Consider the following 21,778-nt stretch of genomic DNA (forward strand, 5'->3'; position numbering starts at 1 on the left):
TTGGTAAAAACTCCCTAAATGTATAAAAAAGAAAAGATTTGCGTCTAGGAGTTTTCCAGTAAGACCCTATCTCCACTCACACACAAACACATAAACTTCTGCGAGGATATTACTTCCGGGCAAACTGGGACAACAATTGGTAACTGGCTTAAACTTGACTTTTTTCTTAAAAAGAACAAAGAATAATTTGCTTCATTAGTATTAGAGGTGCACAAGGCCACCTTGTGCCCTTGGGCAGAAGGTGGCATAAAGGTGAAACAAAAGTGCACTTTTAAGATCACGATATTCAATTATTCAGGCCCTTTGAACAAACCAAGGGATATGGGAAGAGGGGGTTGGGGTGGTTCCGCCCTCTTTCACTCGTGCTATAACGATTATTATTTTCAATAATGAGCAATAATTGTACATTGTGCCTTGTCGTTTCTGCTATGGCATTTCTGTCATCTTGCAGTGCGAAACAACAATTTTGACTCAAAGCTAATCAAGTAAAAAAATCCGAAAAAAATTATATAAAGCTTCCCAGTTTCAGAAGCTGTAATGTCACGCGGTGCCCTATTCGTTTCTAATAATGCGCGTACAAATAAACGAGTAAATTAGACATATATTTTAAAGCATACAATATGTACAACATGTATAGATAATGAAGTGGTAAGAAAAAGAAAAAAAGAAGAAAAACATGTACAAAATAGTCAATGAGTCAGTCACAGCCTTTGGAACCCCTCGCCGCTCCAAAGTTCCGATATTGCTTAGATTACCCTGTTAGTGTTTTTTTTTTTTTTTTTTTTTTTTTTTTTTTTTTTTTTTTTACAATCAAGGAAGTACCAGCGTATTCATGGAGCTGATTATAGAACTTTAACTTATAGAAATTTATAGAAGCAGCAATAAAAAGTGCTTTCAGGTCGCATATTTTCGATCAAAGGACTCAGATACAGCAGATACCAAATGAAAAGATCAGTAGGCATGTGGATATAATTCGATTCGAGTCAATTTAAAACCAACAGGGCCTCTTTGAGAAGAGCTTAAACACTAGCCTGCCTAATAATCATCTCAGCGTATCATGGAACTATCACAGTATCCATGGAGCTTGTGACTCATTTCTGCTTCAGTTAGAGGACCTACACATGCCCAAGGATAATGTTTCCCCATTGATAATAATTTCCCGTGTTAAGGCAATTTCAGTAGGGAAGATTTTCGTAAGGAATAGAAAAAAGTCCTGAATGACTAACAAAATTAGACCAATATATTTTCGTTTTGTGAAACATTTGCTTCATCTGCCTCCATGGTACAGGAATACGCAAGCCACTGCCAAATTCAGTCACTATACCTGACGTCGCCATCTCTAGAAGGATAGCAAAGCACAAAAGAAAGGTAATTTATCCGACTGGTCCCATTTTTGATTCAACTATTTTATCTATATATTTTTTATTTTATTTTGCATTTTTGGGCCCCTTTTTCGTTTTTTGTCAGTTTTGTTCTTGTAGTTTGTTTCTTTTCTCCTTTTTTTTTCTCTTAAGCCCTCCGTTGAGTTTTGTGTTAATTTGACCGGCTTTTCAATAAATTTTACTGTTAAGACTAATCGAAATAATAGCTACCATTCCTAAAACACCTTCTAATGGTAATTTGTTTTCCCTTACCAGTTTTTAATAAGAATCTTTTTTTATTTTTTTTGGGTTGCAATGGGCTGTGATTTGTTCTTTACTAGGCTGCACATACCAGTGCAACCACCTTGCCCCCCCCCACCTTGAACAACAAGAAGAATTAATTTTTGGCACTGATGTGTCTTCTTTTTTCTTTGTTTTATTCTCATAGAATGAACGATCCACAAGACAGCACATTGTCCGATGTTACGCCGTTATCTTTTACGGTATACCACTAGTAGCTCCTTCTCTAGTAGCGCTCATTTTCAACAGTTTTTGATATTTCATTTAAATCTTTATTTTTGGAAGAAAATTGGCACTCCATAGTTTAAATCCCAGCGGTAATTAAAACTGCTAAACTAGAGCTCGAGCTTATGTTTCAATACGATACTCTTTTGAAAAACGAATAATTTTGAAAAACGAACATCTTATTCAGCAATTTGGAAAATCCGTCCTAGCCAATAGCACATTGACCGATGTTACGCCGTTATCTTTTACGGTATACCACTAGTAGCTCCTTCTCTCCCCACAAAAGAAAAAAAAAACAATAATATGAAGTACATAAGATATTAAATGAAAAGATAAAAAAACAGAAAGAACAGAAAAATGACTGCACACATTATAGAGCAAAAATAGTGGAAAAGAAAATGGCGAAATAAATGACGGTAATAGAGAAGCAGGCGTAAATAACCAGTTTTGCCTACTTCAAACGCTCTAGGAAACCTCTGCTGGTGAAATAGAAGGAAAAGCATAAGGAATCAGCTGAAACAGATAGTGTCTGTAATTTATTATAATATATTACTTCTATGGTTATCGCTAAAGTTGAATTTCTCCCTACTTTTCTTCACTGCCTGAGCCCGCCAAACCTAAAAAAATTTCCTAGCCCTGAGAAGGCAAATTCCATAAATTTTCTAGTACAAAGAATTAAGACAAATAGTAATTTCCCAGTCTTAGATTCTTACCTTGACGGCATGGTAAATAGCGCCAATAAGCCACGGTAATCCGAGTCCAAGGGAGACATTGACTGAGTTACTTCCCATGATGTTTCCGATGGCGTTGTCAGCAGTACGGCTTTGGACAGCTGCCACCCTGCTGACAAATAAATCGGGTAGGGATGTACCCAAAGCAACCAATACTATTGCTAGAAAGAAAAATAATTTTCAACTGGGGTGCTTCTATCCCGGTTTCTAGGACTATAATAGCTAGGACACGTTCTGCGGGTGAAGGACGACAGATTCCCAAAGATTGTCCTTCTGTACCAGCCACCTAGGGCCAATGTAAATTAGGTCCTCCCCAAATGGGATGGGAAGATGCCGTAAGGGAAATGGGAACTTCTTGGGAGGGTGTAAAGAGGGACGCTTTAAATAAATTGGGATGGATGAGAAGTACATAGACCTCAGGTGGCTTACTGCTGCAGTGAATTGTTAGCAGTAGTAGGAGCAGTAAAAGTACTTCTATGCTTTTCAAGGAAAGTTATTCCCAACAACAGACAGGGATGGAATATCAGGAGGAAGATTAATACAGCTGAAGTTTTGATAACAAGTGATGTCTAGGCTGACGGCAAAATATTATAAAACTGCAAAAAATAGAATTACTGATTTCCTGACAAATTTAATTACTTTCCAGTTTTTGCGAAACGTCTGTAAAATATATTGATAAAAAATTTATATCAGCGACTAAATGGGCAGAGATTTATTTAACTCGATTTAGTCTTCTCTGACACAATATAGATTCGACTTTTGATGCTAGTTTTGTGAGTTCAGTGAATTACCATAGCGCTCGTTTGATTCGAAATAGGAAATAAAAAGACAACTTTGATCATCTGAGACCACAATTATCTCTAATTTTAATTTATTTAGGTTAATCAGACTGAAAATTCTCAGTTGGCAAATAAGCTTTTATCAGTGTTGCAACTATAATGAAAAATTGGTAAATTAGATTAGAATTAGGAATTTCGCAAGGTTTGGAAACATTTGCAATTTCTTTTTCCAACAATGGTTGGAAGGACAAGGCGCGAAAAAACATTTGGAAAACAGCTTCAAAATGCTTTAAAGTCTGAAAGAATGAATGCATGTATTAAAATATAAACTTAAGATGATGTGACTGAATAACAAAATATAGCAGAATGTACGTCTGTATTTATTAATATATGGTCATACTAGGGGATGAACATAAGAATGTATTAAAACGTCATGTCTTAGAACGAGCAGCTTCCTAAACGCTGAATATTTAAAAAAAATGGTAGTTTTATTTTATCCTTTTTTTATGGCATTCTTTCCAATCATCTATTTGTCCTTTTCTTGCTTTTCTTTTCATGTTCCTTCTGAAATCTCAAAATACCAGAATTCTCGAAAATGTTCATTTTGGAACTTAACTGAACCATCAAATACGTTTTAGTTGGGTTTTCATCAGTATTTTAATTATAAATAATACTTTGTTGAAGATATGAATAATCAATATTAATAACCAGCAGAAACAACCAACATCAAATATCCCCCAACCCACCCCCAAGACTCTATGGTGGAGAATTCAGAGAGAAGAAAAAGAAAACCAAACAAGAAAAAAAAAAACATAAACACAATGACATCAGCAAAAACATTTCACATTAAATAGCTCCATGCAAGGCTCTATGGCCAATATTGTGGGAGAAAGAAAAGGAAAACAAATAATAAATTATAACACAAAAAAAGAAACTCAAACAACCATCCGTGGCTACCGTAAAAACACCCAGCCAGTACAGGCATCCTCAGTGGCGTCAATTTATGGAAATTGGGAGGAAGACAAAAATGTATCTATTAATATCTAGGGAGGAGGGATTTATTTCAAATTTTTCAATGAAAATCTATCAATCTATATAAACATATACTGTTTGTTTTTAACAAAAAAAAAAACTAAAGAAAATGAAAACACCAGAACAACTAAAAAAAAAACAAACTAGAAACAGTGGGGTTTTAGGGGGAGATAGCTGATACTCCATGTGTTGCTGGGGCACGCAACGGCCCAGCAACGCGTGGCAGGGGTCAACTAGCATAAAATAAAAACATCCTTGGATAAAAACACCAATAAAAGCCGTTTTTTTATAAATCTATAGAGAAGGGCAAAATACCATACCTCCCTCCTCAATTGGCGCCACTAGGCATCCCGTATGCAAAACAAGAAATCTTTGGTAATTTTCCCAGTATTTCTTTGCAAAAAAAAAGAAAGAAAGGGAAAACCTTTAGGTTCATCTTAAGCAATATTAAAGCCAAAAATCCACTCACATCTTAACAGGGAAAACATCAAGGACATTTTGTTTTTCCCTTGCATCCTAATAAAGCACAAAAATTGACTGAAATTATAAGGCTGTAATTTCATTGTGATTATTTCAATTAGCCTATTATCAACCAAAGTGATTGCTGGATGAAAAAAGCGAATACAATATTAGAAAATTGTCTAAAAATAATGTTAACTTCAAGGTCCAACAAGAATTTAAGGACTTGCACCGGAGTTAAGGTGGGGTATTTTCCTAAGACAAATTTCTACTCAGTTTCACCAACATACATTTTCTCTCCCCTTGCAACAATTATTGATCCACATTACTGTACCCTTTGTAAAAAAGAACAAGAGCTAAGAGCTCATATGGCACTTGTGACGAGGCAAGAAGAGCTAAAACCCAAGAGCTCATATGGTATGAGCTGTAACAAAATTCTAAGAATCAATAGATTGATTTAAAAGAAAAATCAGAGGCTTAATGCCGGTCAGGATTTAAAATAAGAGTTCTGAGTCATGATGTCCTTCTAAATATCAAAATTCATTAAGATCCGATCACCCACTCGTCAGTTATGAATGCTTAATTTTTTCTAATTTTTCCTCTCCCTTTAGCCCACCAGATGGTCGAATGGGGGAAAACAACTTTATCAAGTCAATTTGTGCAGCTCCCTAACACGCCTACCAATTTTCATCGTCCTAGCACGTCCAGAAGCACCAAACTCGCCAAATCACTGAACCCCTCCTCCCAAAGAGAGCGAATCCAGTACGGTTACTTCAATGACGTATCAAGGACATTTGCTCATTCTATCCACCAAGCTTCATCCCAATTCCTCCAATCCAAGTGTTTACCAGGATTTACCCCTCTAACTCCCCCCAATGTCAAAAGATCTGGTCAGGATTTGAAATAAGAGCTCTGAGACATGAACTCCTTCTAAATACCAAATTTCATTAAGACCCTATCACCTATTTGTAAGATAAAAATACCGCATTTTTCACGTTTTCCAAGAATTCCAGTTTCCCCCTCCAAGTCACCCCAATGTCACAGGATCCGGTCAGAATTTAAAATTAGAGCTTTAAAGCACAAGACCCTTCTAAATATCTAATTTCGTTAAGATCTGGTCACCCTTTCGTAAGTTACAAATACCTCAATTTTCAAGATTGCCCCCCCCCCCCCCAACTCCGCAAAAAAGAGAGCAGATCCGGTCCGGTTATGTAAGTCACGTATCTTAGAATGGTTTTTATTTATCCCATCCAGTTTCATCCTGATCTCTCCGCTTTAAGTATTTTCTAAGATTTCTGGTTCCCCCCCAACTACCCCCCTCCCCAATGATGCTGGATCTGGTTGAGATTTAAAAAAAGAGATCTGAGTTACGAGCTCCTTCTAAATATGAAGTTTCATGAAGATCCGATGACTCCTTCGTAAGTTAAAAATACCTCATTTTTTCTAATTTTTCAGAATTAACCCCCCCCCGGCCCAAATAGAGCGGATCCGTTCCAATTATATAAATTACGTATCTAAGACTTCTGCTTATTTTTTCCCACCAAGTTTCATCCCGATCCCTCCAATCTAAGCGTTTTCCATGATTTTAGGTTCCCCACCCCAAACTCCCCCCAATGTCACCAGATCCGGTCGGGATTTAAAATAAGAGCTTTGAGACACAATATCCTTCTAACTATCAAATTTCATTGAGATTGCATCACCCGTTCGTAAGTTATAAATACCTAATTTTTTCTAATTTTTCAAAATTAACCCCCCCCCCAAACTTCCCCAAAGAGAGCGGATTCGTTCTGGTTAGGTTTCCCCCTCCCAACTCCCTCCCCCTCCGACGTCACCAGATCCGTTTGGGATTTAATACAACAGCTCTGAGACACGATATCCTTCCAAACATAAAATTTCATTAAGATCTGATTAACCGTTCGTAAGTTAAAAATAAGTTAAACAACATATAGTTTTAACTTACATTCATAAGTTAAACAGCTCTGAGATACGATATCCTTCCAAACATAAAATTTCATTAAGATCTGATCAACCATTCGTAAGTTAAAAATACTTCAATTTTTCTATTTTTTCCGAAGTAACGGGCCCCCCACTCCCCCACCAGATGGTCAAATCGGGAAAATGACTATTTCTAATTTAATCTGGTCCGGTCCCTAATACGCCTGACAAATTTCATCGTCCTAGCTTACCTGGAAGTGCCTAAAGTAGCAAAACCAGGACCGACAGACCGACAGAATTTGTGATTGCTATATGTCACTTGGTTAATACCAAGTGCCATAAAAACAGATCTTTAATACAAATTTCGAAACAAGCTACTAATAAATAAAAATAATTATTTCACAACTCGTATCTTTGGCCTGTATAAGAGATACAATAGCGGTTAATACATATAGGACATCAGACCGCCCCGTACAACTAGGTGTCAGTTCATAGATGAGAATTGCCTGTGGCACCATCCTTCAGCCCACCTAGACAGCTAAGTCTACAATAATAGCTGTTACAAAATTACCTGTGATATCATTAATAAATTTAACCATAATATAAATTGGCATATAGATTAAAATTACCATTGAAACCATACTTCATCCCAACTATGTAGCCAAATATAGCAGCCATATCTCCAATAATAGTAGTTAAAAACAATACCTATGCCACCACTAATAAAATTTGTGTGATAAAAATTTCAATATAAATGGGAATTACCTGTGATACCATCCTTCAGCCCAACTAGACAGCCAAAGATAACAGCCATATCTCCAATGATGGCAGTTAATGCTCCAATCATAACCAATGCAATTGTGAAATGGGGCCAACCTCCAAGAAGACCGGCAGGCGGTACCAATGCAAATAAAATCTAGAAATGAATATTTGCACATTAGAAAGTAATTTTTTAAGAAAATAGGCGCCAAACGGAAAATTGAGCCAACCACCAAGAAGACCAATAGGGAGTACCAATGCAGACAAAATCTAGAAATGAATATTTGCTTATCATCATAACAATTACCATGTCAGGTATCTCTTCCCAGCCACCGAAACAAGAATTATAAAACTTAGAACTGATATGACTAAATCTGATCGTTAGAAGACTAGTGTTGCCACTTAATGTTTTATTGCAGTGCATCTTTTAATTAATATTTTTACATACTTTACCCATTTTTTATGCTTTGTTTTATTGACAGTTAATATTAGACCGCTTTAAGAACATGCTGTCCCGGTATTGTATTTTGACTTACCTTTGGAACAATCAAATGGAACTGAAATAACTTGGAAACGTGCTCTTTTTCATTTACCCTGGCCTGAAAATTCAGTATTCTGAATTATCAATTAAATGCATTTTAGTTTTACTGATGCAACGGAGACTGAAACTGAGTTTGGATTTGTGAAAAATACCCAGATATCCAAAGGCACCCGGATATCCTTCCCTCACATTTTATCTTCAAGCGACCTCCAATTGTTGTCGCAGGATCAGTACCAGGACTGACAGAAATAAACGCAAAACATAGGCGGCAAGCCATAATTTTCTCCATCATTTTCGTGCCGGAGAACAATGTTACCCTTTAGTAAATTGATGGGGTTTTTTTCTCATTTTTAACCTATATGTTATGTTGACTCATGATATGTATTTATGACGCAAACAGCAAATTGCCAACGGTCATGAAAGTGCTTTATTCTAGAATAAATTGATTAGATTTGTAATTCTACTTAAAAAACGAGACAATTCTAGCTAGTTTGAACAGAAAAAAACACTCCAATATGTAAAACTAGACATTTACAATCTTTATTTTTGTGTTTCTAATCTCGCCAAGGTTTTTCATTTCCTTTTATTCAGGCCTATTGTTATTTCTTTGCTGTCATAACCGTCACTAATTTTTGGGGATTTCAATTCTCGGGAATAAACAAAAATATAAAACTAGACATTCAAAAAAGTTTTATTTAATATAATGGCAGTTAATACCAGTATCGGTTCAGGGGCAGATTACATATGCATCGATTAAGGACTAATAATTAACTTCACACCATCAAGTCCTACAAAGGACAATGTAGGATTCAGGTGCTTAGATTTAGCACAAAAAGAATCCATAAGGTGATTGAACTTGTAAAACCATCAACAAAGAAAACCACATACACCATAGCCAATGAATTACACTCACCAAAGTAAGAATAGGTACCAAAGGATCGATGATACTACTATCTAACCGAATAAAAAAAAAACAAAAAAAAACAACAAAAACTGTGTAGTAAGATGAAAGCTCGTTGTAAGGTGGAGGCTAGACTAGAGGAACTCTATCCCCATGGGGCAGATTCAGCCCCCTTAGGAAGGCTTGGTTCAGTTTAAAAATTCCAGAAGTAAAGATAAGACATTTCATTTAATGATGATGAGCTTGTCATTCAAGGGACAGTCCAGTTTTCACTAAAATGTTTTCGCTTCAATTTATAGAATCTGCCAGTCGTCTATTGAAAAATAAAGTAGATCTGAGATTTTTGATAGAAGTAGATTTAGAAGTAGAATTAGATTTAGAATATAAGTAGATTTGAGATTCAGATAGAAAAAGGAGTTATCAGATCTTACTGCAATGTTGGAATTATTTGAACCTGAAACTAATTCCATGACAGCTGTTACATAGAAACACAAGTTATTTCAAGTGAAAGTAAAGAGCCACATCAAAACGTAGAACAAAACGAAATATTTATGGTGCTTTAGTAAAGGCCTTTATGAGTGCAACAAATGCAGTTAAGCGGCAATTACAAGTGTCTTACTTATCAATTGCCTTTTAAACGTTTGAACAAACAGTTCTGTTTTTTAAAGCAACTGCATATCAAGAAGTTCTTTCAGTCTCAAGGCATCGTGAAAGATGCTTATTTTCTGATTCCTATCTATCCTAAACCTAAATTCTCAAACCACTAAGGGCATACATACAACATTTCCAGTAAGAGTTAGAGGTTGAGGAAGGGAGCCCCCCCCCTTTCCGCATATAATTTCTAGTTGCTTCAGATTTTAATACCCCTCTTTAGAGTAAAAAGAACTTATTTTTCTTTTATTTAGATTGCTGTTCACTTTTAATATCATATCCAGGGTCACTCTCGAGATGAAGGCTGTCAAACCCCACTCTCTAAGGCAGAGTTCAATTTTTGAAGACAATGTTTTGATATAAGTAGTTCATTCAATGTATTTGCTTTACGAAATACAGTATAATTTCCAAAATAAACTCTTATTTTAGCAACAACAGAGGGGTTTTCTCTAACTCAGCAAAATGAATTTTTCAAGGAAAATTTCCTATTTTGTACATAGTTGCTTCAGGGCTCTTATACATGTTACTTTATTATGTAATTTTCATTAAGATTGCACCCCTTTTTAGGAAACTTAACTTTTGTTTCCTGAATGTTAAGTTCTCATATATTAATGGTTTTTGATGAGCAACATTAAAGCTAATACCTTTTGTATGGCTTAACCACATACACACATGATTCTCATAAATTTTCTAAAGCAAGAATTTGTCAAGCATAGTATTTTATAAACAACTTTCATTAAAAAATCGTAATTTTAAGATTTTTTCAGCCCTTTTTAGGTATGTACTCTAAAGGTAGATGATGTTAGCACACGATTTTAGACCCAGAGACAATTTTAGATAAGAGAGCATTTTATACAAACGTTAATTAATAACCAAAAATCTTGATAATATGACATCTTGATCATTTCAATCATTTTTTTTAAAGTAAGAAGAATCAGTAATGCCAATTTCACTCCAAGTTAAAAATAAGACAAAATTATTTCTCATACTTTCCAGACAACTGCAAAGACGTGGATACACCAATCAAATGCAGTTGCATTTTTTGCATCTCCGTCATTTACAATGACGGCATCACGTATCCGACTGAACAATGATTGATTATGCATTCGAAACTCCCTCAGATACGTCGAAGTCGGGATTCGATTCTTCATAAGTTCTGTGAATGCTAGAAGAGAAGATAAACCGAATAAATAGCAAGGGTAATATTGCAATTTCACATTGTTGAATGGGCTTTTTTACGCAAAAACACTAATGAGACGTTGACTACAGCACAGACCATATGATTTGGACCTTAAGCGCGTTTTTTTTTCAAATATTTTTCTTCCATTTTTTCTCACCAGGCGAGTTTGTAGAATTTGTCAATTTCATGAAAGCACTTAGCTCAAAACTTTGGCTGCAAAGACCTGAAGTTATAAGGTATGTGCAGACATTCTACATCTATCCACAGGAAAACCGTCTTCTTTATCCCATAAAATTTGATTCTCATGGAACAATTGGTTCAAGTTTTGTCAATTGGTGACGACTGTTCCAAGTTTCTATTCTTCAATTATCAGTTTCAACAGATCTTCAAGTATATGTCTTCAAGTATCTGTTTCAACAGATCTTCAATAATCTGTCAAGTATCCGTCTTCAAGTATCTGTTTCAAGCATCAATCATTCAAGGATAGAGAGGTTAGTGTGTTAAAAGGATCGAAGATCCAGCAACTTGTTAAAGTAATTCATCAAAACAAAGGCAGAATTTCAAAAAAATACTTGATCAGCACTCAAAAACAATACCAAACATTTCACTGAAAATACGTGGGTAGGGGAAAATCCCACCAGAATTGTCAAACAGCTTGGTCAGCACTCAAAAACACTACAACACATTTCACTGAAAATACAAGGGCAGAGGTAAATCCCACCAGAATTTTCAAACAACTCTTGAAGAGCTATAAAATAAGCATCATATCACCTTTCTGAGTAGTCGTCTTGATTATTTTACTAAATTATTTTATTATTTAAATTAAATTATTACTAAATTATTTTGCAGCAACAGTCTAAAGCCGTAATTCTCAACGTGGGGAGCAGGCCCCACCGGTGGAACATGAGAATACTTTGGTTGGTCATAGGCAGGGCGTGCACCTTTCGACTAACTAAACCTTAAAGACTCAATTTAAAAAAAAATGTTTTTCACGTGAATTACGTCACACTCCAAAGTGTTTCAAGAGTAAACAAGATATATGATAGTATTGTCATGAAGTTATACATTGTGTAAACAGTGTTGTATTCAGACGATATTTTTCATAAGGATAAAATATGACTAGAAGACGATTCCCAAAAAGATACCAAGTTTGAGACCGTTTAAGCTTTATTCCGCTGAATACACGTAAAATTTGAATAGCAAGATATAAATATCACGAGGGGGGGGGATCAAGATTTTAGAGATAGTGAGGTCGGGCATGGCCCAATTTCAGTTGGGAAAAACTAGTCAAAAGCAAATTAATACGCATTATAAACCGTCCAGATATAAATTTCCTCAGACAATTACCCAAGAATTATCATCATCAGCTTTTTATCAATTATTTTTAATCAACCGTGCCTTTCTATATTTACAATCAAACAAAATTAAAATATAGAAAAGCCAATATAACTTTACAATAAGACAATGAATAGAAAAAAAGAAAAAAAAAAACTTTTTCACTAATAATGATGAAAGTCCAAATTTTTACGCTTCACGTCCGGAACCTTTATAAACGGGAGAAAAGGGGAAAAGTAAGCAAGACAAACAAACCTAACGTTAACAAAACATAGAAAGGAGAGCAGAAAACAAAATCATAGGGTATGTGCGAAACAAAATGAAAAAAGAGAAAGACGCACGTCTTAAAAAACCCCAGCATTTATTTGAGTTAACAAGGTAGGGCGAATTAGGATGCCTTTCTGGTAGTTGTATCTAGTAATCTGAAATAGATTAACAACTGAAATATTTGCCTATTTATTCCATTGTCTAACTGACAAATTGTACCTGTTTCCTATAGCTTTATATCGTTTTAATTGTAAACTTTTTGTGAGACCAAACGATCCAATCGGCACACAAGAAATGCTTGATATACCAATAGACTTGTCCCTAGTTTCATCACAGAGCTTTAACATGGCTATATTAGCATACGATATCGAATGAATTTCTAGCCTATCCATCACAGAAAAATATTTCTAGATTTAATTCTAAGTAAAATATGATAGTTACCATCATCATGTTTGATCGAGACAGCCATTCTAGGAATTGGACCGATTGTAGCCCCTCCTCCTGGCTCAGAGAGCTCGATTTCGAAGACACGGTTGAAATTCCGCTCTGTCATCATAATTTGAATTGGAACACTAATTTTGCCCTATTGAAAAAAATACATCAAGCCTTTTTTTGTTAACGCAAAAGTTTCTCATAACCTAAAGAAGATCGTATCTCCCTTCTCCCTCTCTCCTCATCCTATCTATGATAAAAACAAGTAGCCATAAGGCGTTCAGTTTTTACACGAATAGTAAGCTGATACTAAACATCACATACAAAATTGAAAACTAAGAAAACTGAATGAAATTTATTTATCTTATTAAAATGAATTATACAAAAAATGTCATTTTACAAAATTTTGCAAATATTTTCTCTTTAAATCATTGCAACTAATTTTCCTTCAAGATAATTTCTATTTAATATCTTCGACAAAACTGTCATTTAATTAATAAAAAAAGATTAAAATACATACATACATAAATACTGAGAAAAACATTAGTCAAGAGAGCGAATTAACTTGACTAAAAATTGTATCTTTAACTTATATTATGTATTATTAATAAAAATCTTATACTCATAAAAACTGAAACGCTACTCCTGAAGGGAGTGAGAAAAATGATGCAACTTAAAATCCTCATGGATTAGTTTGTGCAATTTTTTTTTATGATTTCATTAACATTTAGGCAATTCTATGGGGGGAGGGTTTTTTTGTGAAAAATAGAAGCAGAAATTAAGACGAGGAATTAAACTCAATTTAAAGTGGTACTGTAGATTACAACACTTTAGGTCCTCTTTCATAAGGATTAGAAGATGTATTACAACTTTTATCACGTTTTGACAAAATTCCTTTCCAATGCTACTTTCTAGCAATTCCAGTATTACTGGAATTACTTTCCAGTAATTTCCACATAATTTGCCTGTTACACCTTTGATCTGTTGTTTTGACAAATATTTCTACTTCTCCAGATGTAATTTTAGCAGCTTTTTTTTTCTTTTTCACAATATCCTGTAATGTTTTACATAATCTGCCTTTTTTACAAGGTTACTCATATGCATTAACAGCTATGTTTTGTTACCGTAATTAAATAAAGAAAAAATCATCTTTTTAACTGAATGTAAGGAGCAACATTAAAACTAAAACGAATAGAAATTATTACGAATATGAGGGGGTTCGCCCCCTCGCCAATACCTCACTCTTTGCGGTAAATTACAAATTGTGTTCCAACTAATTAACAATGACAATCGAATCACAAAAGCCGTTGAATTAGAATATGTATCTCTTTGGAAAGTATTCGTCAGAATTCGTCGTCTCATAACCTCCTCAGCTTAGCTGTGAAATGGATGTTTTATAAGACAGGGAGAAAATATCTAAATACCAAAACCAGTCTCAAGTTAATCTTAAGATACTTCTTATTGATAGCTCATTCTAGAATTGACCATTGGATATTGAAAGTTTAATTTCCAAAAAAATACAAAATCTGGCTTTTACTGACGTTTTGTATGTGGGATTCTAACTTGTATAATCAAATTAAAAATTTCTCTATCAAACAAAATCATCAAATTGAATTATCAGAATGCACGTTTTAATTCCAAGTCTTTAGGGACAAAACATTACAGTGTTAAATATTAAATTATACTAACAATACACAGATAATGCACAAACTAACAATACACAAATAATTATAAAATACCAATAGACAATGCAAAATTTAGGGAATAAGACTGAAACCTAAGATTTGAACTTTAGTGCAGAAGGGTAGGAGCTTTCCTTTTAGAGAGAGGTATAACTTGGGCGGGATTCTCTTTTCCAGTTTTAACCAGATTTTCTTTTGCTTGTTGTCGTGTTCGAAGGCCTTCCTACCAATCGTCTAAAAAATCAGCGAGAGACACGCCCCCTCCCCTGCCCTTGTAAATGATGTCTTGTTTTGTAATTTTTTTTTCTGTTCCTGGTATTTAAATTAATTTTCAAAAAAACGTCGGTGGTTTAATGTTCAATTTAAGAAAAATGGCTTAAGTTTAAGAAAAAAGGAAGTAGTAGTAGTAGTAGTAGTAGTAGTGGTATTAGTACTAGTTACTTTATAATGTTGTTACTATATAGTTCAATTGAAGAAAAATGGTTTTTCATCAAACAAGTAACAAGTAAAAATCTAAAACAAGTAAACAACAAGTAAACAAAAAGTAAAAATAAAAGAGGTCCAACTTGTAGTCGAAACATCCCTTTCTAAAGAGTCTATTACAAGAATATTAGCCGAAGAGCATGACCCCTTTTTAGCCTCTTAGTATGCACTAAAGTGACAATCATTATTTTTACTTAGTTTTAAGGCAGAGAAAGAAAAAAAAACCTAAGATAAAATATAAAACAACATAAAAACAGAAAAAGAATAGAGAAAAATTAAAGAACTTACTACTTGGTCATGAAAACTGAGGATTTGTTCACCACCCAAAAAATCCGTCCCAGACTCGGCGGTCTGCTGCAGCGACCTGCATCTCACCGAAACGTCGCCGTCATGACCATTTATTCGGTGTACATTTATAATTAAGTTGCTGTTTTCTTGAACGAAAATGAAACGCTCACCGAAAGTGATCATGCCAGGTTCTGAAAAATTAAATAAACAAAAAGTTATAAAAAATTTTAAAATAGAGAATAAATTGAGACTCAAAGATGCCAAATTCATTCAGTCAAGATTTTAGTTTTTTTTTTAGATTTCAGCGTCAAAGAGCCTGAATGACGGAGTGTTTCTTTTGCTCAAAAGGATATCCCCTAAAAATAGGACTTTTATCAAAAAACAATAAAATTATTGTAAGCATTAGGTAATAAACATTTCTCAGACGCCAATTTAACAAGGCCCAGACTAGAATCCATTCAAATATAACAGTCCATATACAAACATATTGGGTAACAGTGCTGTCACTTACTTGAAGTAATTTTACTTCAAGTACTACTTCAATAAAAACAGGTTTAGAAAATTAAGAAAATTAAGTTTTCTGTTTAATTTAGTATAACTTGCAAATGTTAATAAATGTTTATAATAGAAGTAAAATTTTCCATTACTTGTACTTAAGTAAAAAATCTAGGGCGTACTTATTACTTGATACTTAAGTAAGATTACGAAATACTTATTGCTTAAGATACTGTTAATGTACTTCTTTTTCAAATTCCAGCTAATTCAGGTATTCAGACGAATCACTATTTGGGTAGTGGAAAATATCCATCAAGATAGGTTTTTGAAATCTGCCTGTCTATCCGCCCGTCTATGCAATCGAGTATAGCAAGAGAACCGCCTGTGAGATTTGAGTTAAAATTCAACTATTTGGATAGAAATTGAGCTTAATTAGGGCGAGGGGGCTTTAAGTGTTAAAAAAAACATGAGTTTTTCATTTAATTCAGTGTAACTTGCAAATGGAGAGATGAATTTCGATGAAAATTGAATAAAGATGCCTAAGGGTATGATATGCATTGAGTTCTGGGATGGAGACCCAAGCTTAATTGGGGTGAGGGAAAGGGGCTTTAAGTGCTAACAAAGTCGAGTTTTTTGTTTGGCTCAGCTTAACTTGCGAATGAAGTAATGGATCTCAATGAAAGCCAAGCCAAAGATGCCAAAACCATAAGACGCATATTGTTTGGAGATGAAGACCCTAGCTTAATTAGGGGGGTGGGGCATTTAATTAAGTTCAACTTGCGAGTGGAATGACAGATGTCAATGAAGATTGAACCAATGATGCCTAAGACCATGACAGGCATCAAGTTTTTATATGAAAACCCTAGCTCAAATAGAACGAGGGGGAGTGGGTTTTAAGTGCTGAAAAAAGTCAAGCTTTTTGTTTAATTTATTATAACTTGCGAATGGAGCAACGGATCCAAATGAAAGCTAGACCAAAGATTATTAGGATCAGGGCTCATATTAAGCTCTGATATCACAAACCCTATCTCAAATAGGGTGAGGGGGAGAGGGTTTCAAGTTTTAAGAAAGTCGAGTTTTCCTTCAATTTAGGAGGGCTTATAACTACTTCCATCCATGGTTTGCCCAAAGCCAGGAAATAACCCTTTTCAAAAATAAGCCGTACTGAAGCCAACCTTCAACCAAATATTCCATCCCCAGAGACTAAAATTACCTTGTATAGCACTTGGTATTTGCCAAGTGACATATAGTGATCGCAAATTCTGTTGGTCTGTCGGTCCCAGTTTCGCTAGTTTAGGCACTTCCAGATAAGCTAGGACGATGAAACTTGGCAGGCGTATCAGGGACCAGACCAGTTAAATTAGATGTAGTTGTTTCCCAGATTCGACCATCTGGGGGGAGTGGGGGGACGGCTAATTAAGAAAAATTAGAAAAAATGAAGCTATTTTTACGAACGGGTGATCGGATCTTAATTAAATTTAATGTTTAGAAGAATATCATGTCTCAGAGCTCTTATCTTAAATACCGTCTGGATCAGGTGACATTGAGGGGAGTTGGAGAGGGAAACCTAAAATTTTGGGAAATGCTTAGAATAGAGGGATCGGGATGAAACTTAGTGGGAAAAATAAGCACAAGTCCTAGATACGTAATTGACATAACCAAAACGGATTCACTCTTTTTTGGGGAGTTGGTGGGAGGGCTAATTCTGAAAAATTAGAAAAAATGAGGTATTTTTAACTTACGAAGGAGTGATCAGATCTTGAATTTCATATTTAGAAAAACCTCGTAACTCAGATCTCATGTTTTAGATTCTGATCGGATTCAGTGTCATTGGGGGGATTTTTTTTTGGGGGGGGGGGACCGCATATCTTGGAAAACGCTTAGAGTGGAGAGATCAGGATGAAACTTGGTGGGAAGAATAAGTACAAGTCCTAGATACGTGATTGACATAACCGAAACGGATCCACTCTCTTCGGGGGAGTTGTAGGGGGTGTTAATCGGAAAAATTATAAAAAATTAGGTATTTTTAACTTAAGAGCGGGTGACCGATCGTGAGGTAATTTTGAATTTGACATTTAGAAGGAACTCATGCATCAGAGCTCTTATTTTAAACCCCGGCGAGTTCTGGTGACATTGGGGGAAAGTTGGAGGGGGAAACCAGAAATCTTAGAAATTGCTTAGAGTGGAGAGATCGGGATGAAACTTGGAGGTGGAATAACTGGTGGGTAGAATAAGCAAATGTCGTAGATACTTGATTGACGAAACTGGACTGGATCCATTCTCTTTGGGGGAGTTAGGAGGGTCCAGTGCTTTGGCAAGTTCGGTGCTTCTGGACGTGCTAGGACGATGAAAATTGGTAGGTGTGTCAGGGACCTGCACAAATTGACTTGATAAAGTTGTTTTCCCGGATTCGAACATCTGGGGGGGCTGAAGGGACAGGATAAATTAAAAAAATTAGGTATTTTTAACTAGCGAGTGAGTGATCAGATCTTAATGAATTTTGATGTTTAAAAGGACCTTGTGTCTCAGAGCTCTTATTTTAAATCCCGACCGGCATTAAGCTTCTGATTATTTTTTTTTAATTAATCTATTGTTTCTTATAATTTTGCTAGAGCTCATGCCATATGAGCTCTTGGTACTTCCGACCTCGTCACAAGTGCCATATGAGCTCTTAGCTCTTGTTTTATTCCTTTTTTCTCGGGAGATTTCCAATTGAGAATGCCAGCTTCTTATCGATGCAATATAGCTATTTTTCACCGGCTTTCAAACGTATTTAAGTATTCAAAATCAAGTCTGTGGCACCACACTCTATTTATTACGAAATGACATGGTTCAAACTTTTAATATTTCGTATATGAAATTTCTAATAAAATTAATTACGAATTTATCTGATTTTATTTATTCTTGGGGAAAAAAATGAAAGATAACCTAGTTCTGTGAAAAGATATTGCCCAAGGACATGCACACAAATTTTATATTGATGAACTCAATTTTCAAGAGGAAGGTCTTCAACCTTCCTCTGTTCAATCAAACAGTATGGGTTAGTGATATGAGTAGGATCTTTCGTAATTTAACATGGAAAGGTGGGAATTGAAAAGTACTTACGCCAAACACAACGCTGTGGCAGGTGAAAACATCAAAAGAGTCTCTAAATAATTAGAAAATTTGCATAAAAAAACTGAAAGATATGACTTTTTTGAGATTTTTTTTTGAGAAAAAACTGACTTTTTTTCACTAGCGCGAGTTTCCACTCTTATCAGTTACCCCTACTCTTGGAGGAAGATATTAAATTCAACAAAACACCACCAAACACACAAATTACAGAAATTGTCTAAAACCTTGTAAAATTAATGATATAAGAGGTGGTAGACTCCCATCTGGTATTACAGCACAATGTGGCTACATTGTAGCATTTACATTATTTTCTTAACAAGCAGAAGAATCCCGTTTCTTCAATTTACTTGTTGATAATGAATAGCTATCTGCTGTAAAACAATGTGTCTGAACTAAGATTTACCCTTACTACAAGAAAAAGAACCCCTAGGAAAATCACCAAATTTTTAAGATAAATAAAAAAAAAAAAAAAATAAGAAGGAAAATTGAAAAAAAAAAAACATATACATAAAATAAAAGGCAAATTGAGAACCAAAAAATTCAGGTGAAAACCAAAAGTCATCTATCCATCAACTGTTCGTCACTTCAAAGAAAAACAAGCAAAATCAGGATGACTATGGGGCAAAGACAGTTTTCTTTTTTGTGTAAAAAGAACTTTTTTGCAAGTTAAAATGAATTTTTTCAAAATTAAAAAGAAAACAGTTAAAAAAGGAACAAATTAAAAATGATTTTGCTTGTTTTTCGTACTATATGAAGTGACGAAATGGTTCTTCTTTTACCTTGTATTATTATTATTTAAGAATTAACGACGCTTCTTGTCTACTAAGGTCCCTGCGTCGGCCCTGCAGTGCATTCCTGCAGCGTGATTCGATCTCACGGTCCCGTTTTACCAAGCTAAGGTCAAATCCACTGCGCCACCACGGGACCTTTTACCTTGTATTCTATTCATATGCTGTTTTTTTAAATTTAGTTTAATTTTTTTTCGTTGAAAAATATTTCCGGACGTGGAGTCAAAATATTTGAACCTTTTTTATTACAAAAAATAAATAAAAAAAATTCTGCTTTGGTCACTTTCCGTACTGCTGGTGCATCTTTAATGGCTAAAACAGTACTTGTGTATTATCCTTAACACACTCAAGAAGTCAAGTTAGGTTATCAATAATGAAATATACCAAAATAAGATGAAAATATAGTAATTTAGTAACAAAGCTATGGAAACTACAACAAAGAATTATAGAAAGCAGGCTGCCTAGAACACATTATATTAAATACCTAACCTAAGCCAACCACCTCTATATAATAAATATTTAATTAAAATATTCCTGCAGCGTAGTTAATTTGACGAAAGAATAAGCTATTTATAACTAAATGGGTGTGAAAAACCGGTTTTGATCAGGTCAAACAAAGCAAACTTCTTGAGTGTGTTTGGGCAAATACACGAGTACCACTAAAACTGCAGGTCTATCATCAAGTCGCCAGAAATCTTGACATAAAAAAAAAAACTGTTTCCTATTTAAAGTATAATTTGTGCTTGAAATTAATTGAATTATTTAGCACTAAGAATTCAGAAAGTAAACCATTTAAATAGAATTATTTGAAATTCCATTAGCATGTTCCTCTATAAGCAACAGACTACTGTAAAATTCAGAAACAGATACACCGGTAACAGCACAGTCATAAGCGAGAGCAATTACCTGTTATTCCTTCTGTTAGCCACAGCCATGCTACAAACATGGAGTAAAATATCAGAATCAACATAACCTCACCTGATTGCTGAAGACTTGGTTCATCTATGATTTGATTTCCGTTTTGGTTTAAGGTTTTCGTTTTGGTTTGGTTTAAGCAAGGACAGCCTCTCTTCTCTGTGAGATATGCTGAAATCACCAGTAATGGGAACAGCAAAACGGTTACTAGCCCTTCCCAAACTTCTACCTACGAAAAAAAACTATTAGACACTGATTCTCTTAAAAAAAAAAAAAAAAAAAAAAAAAAAAAAAAAAAAAAAAAAAAAAAAAAAAAAAAAAGCTGGATGTCGTCCATAGTGAATACTGTGGATTTCGTGAATACTTGAATACATGAAAGTACTTGATACTGGGAGACCACGTACGTAACAAATTTGAACTCTTTTAAATAAGAAAAATAGAAAACATTCCTATTATGACCAATCTCTAATTATGTTCGTTATATGTTCGTTATATGTCGTTAGGTTCCAGGTTCTAGGTCCGAGAGGTTCCAGGTTCGAACCTTGGCTTTAGCATTAATACTAAAGAAGAAGAAAAACTAAAAAAGGTAAAAACTACAAAAAAACTAAAAAGAAATACTAAAAAAACTAAAAAAGCTAAAAAAAAAAAAAAAGTAAAAAACTAAAAACTAAAAAAGAAAAAAAAAACTAAAAAAAACTAAAAAGAAAAAAAAACTAATAAAAAAAACTAAAAAAAGGAAAAAAACTGAAAAATAAAGGAGAAAAAGAAAGACACTCAAAGATAAATTACAGACCGGGACACCGGGACACAAATGACGACCGGGACACATGGAATATAAATAACGACCGGGACGCTCAAAGAGAAATTACAGACTGGAAAACTGGGACACAAATGACGACCGGGATACTGGGTATATAAATGACGACCGGGACACAGGGACACAAATACAACGGGGATGCCGGGGGCACAGGGGGATATATAAATGACGACGGGGACACAGGGAATTAGCAATCACCATCAACAAAGCTCAAGGGCAATCATTTGAATAATGAGGTATAGATCTGAATACGGATTGTTTTTCCCATGGACAATTTTATGTTGCATGTTCAAGAGTCGGTAAACCTG

General features: G+C 34.7%; 1 protein-coding gene across 1 annotated transcript; it reads right to left on the minus strand.

Annotated features, from left to right (window-relative positions):
* Positions 1 to 432: 432 nt before the first annotated feature.
* On the minus strand, positions 433 to 20,916 carry LOC136036974 (sodium/calcium exchanger 2-like). Its single transcript, XM_065719370.1, has 6 exons — positions 20,717 to 20,916; positions 15,342 to 15,532; positions 12,898 to 13,039; positions 10,664 to 10,839; positions 7,588 to 7,738; positions 433 to 2,778 (listed from the first exon to the last, which is right to left on the minus strand). Exons 2-6 carry the CDS (start codon positions 15,522 to 15,524, stop codon positions 2,588 to 2,590), a joined length of 843 nt encoding a protein of 280 aa, XP_065575442.1. The 5' UTR covers positions 15,525 to 15,532; positions 20,717 to 20,916; the 3' UTR covers positions 433 to 2,587.
* Between the last annotated feature and the right edge of the window lie 862 nt (positions 20,917 to 21,778).

Source organism: Artemia franciscana, chromosome 16 (genome assembly GCF_032884065.1).
Source record: "Artemia franciscana chromosome 16, ASM3288406v1, whole genome shotgun sequence".
NCBI lineage: Eukaryota > Metazoa > Arthropoda > Branchiopoda > Anostraca > Artemiidae > Artemia > Artemia franciscana.

Bases quoted from the DNA above. Each gene is read 5' to 3' on its own strand.
- LOC136036974 (XM_065719370.1), bottom strand. From the start codon at position 15,524: ATGATCACTTTCGGTGAGCGTTTCATTTTCGTTCAAGAAAACAGCAAC. The intron at 10,840-12,897 runs GTAACTATCATA...CTTCTCTTCTAG, and splicing joins CTCGATCAAACATGATGATG to CATTCACAGAACTTATGAAG. The intron at 2,779-7,587 runs GTAATTCCCATT...TTTTCTTTCTAG, and splicing joins GCTGAAGGATGGTATCACAG to CAATAGTATTGGTTGCTTTG.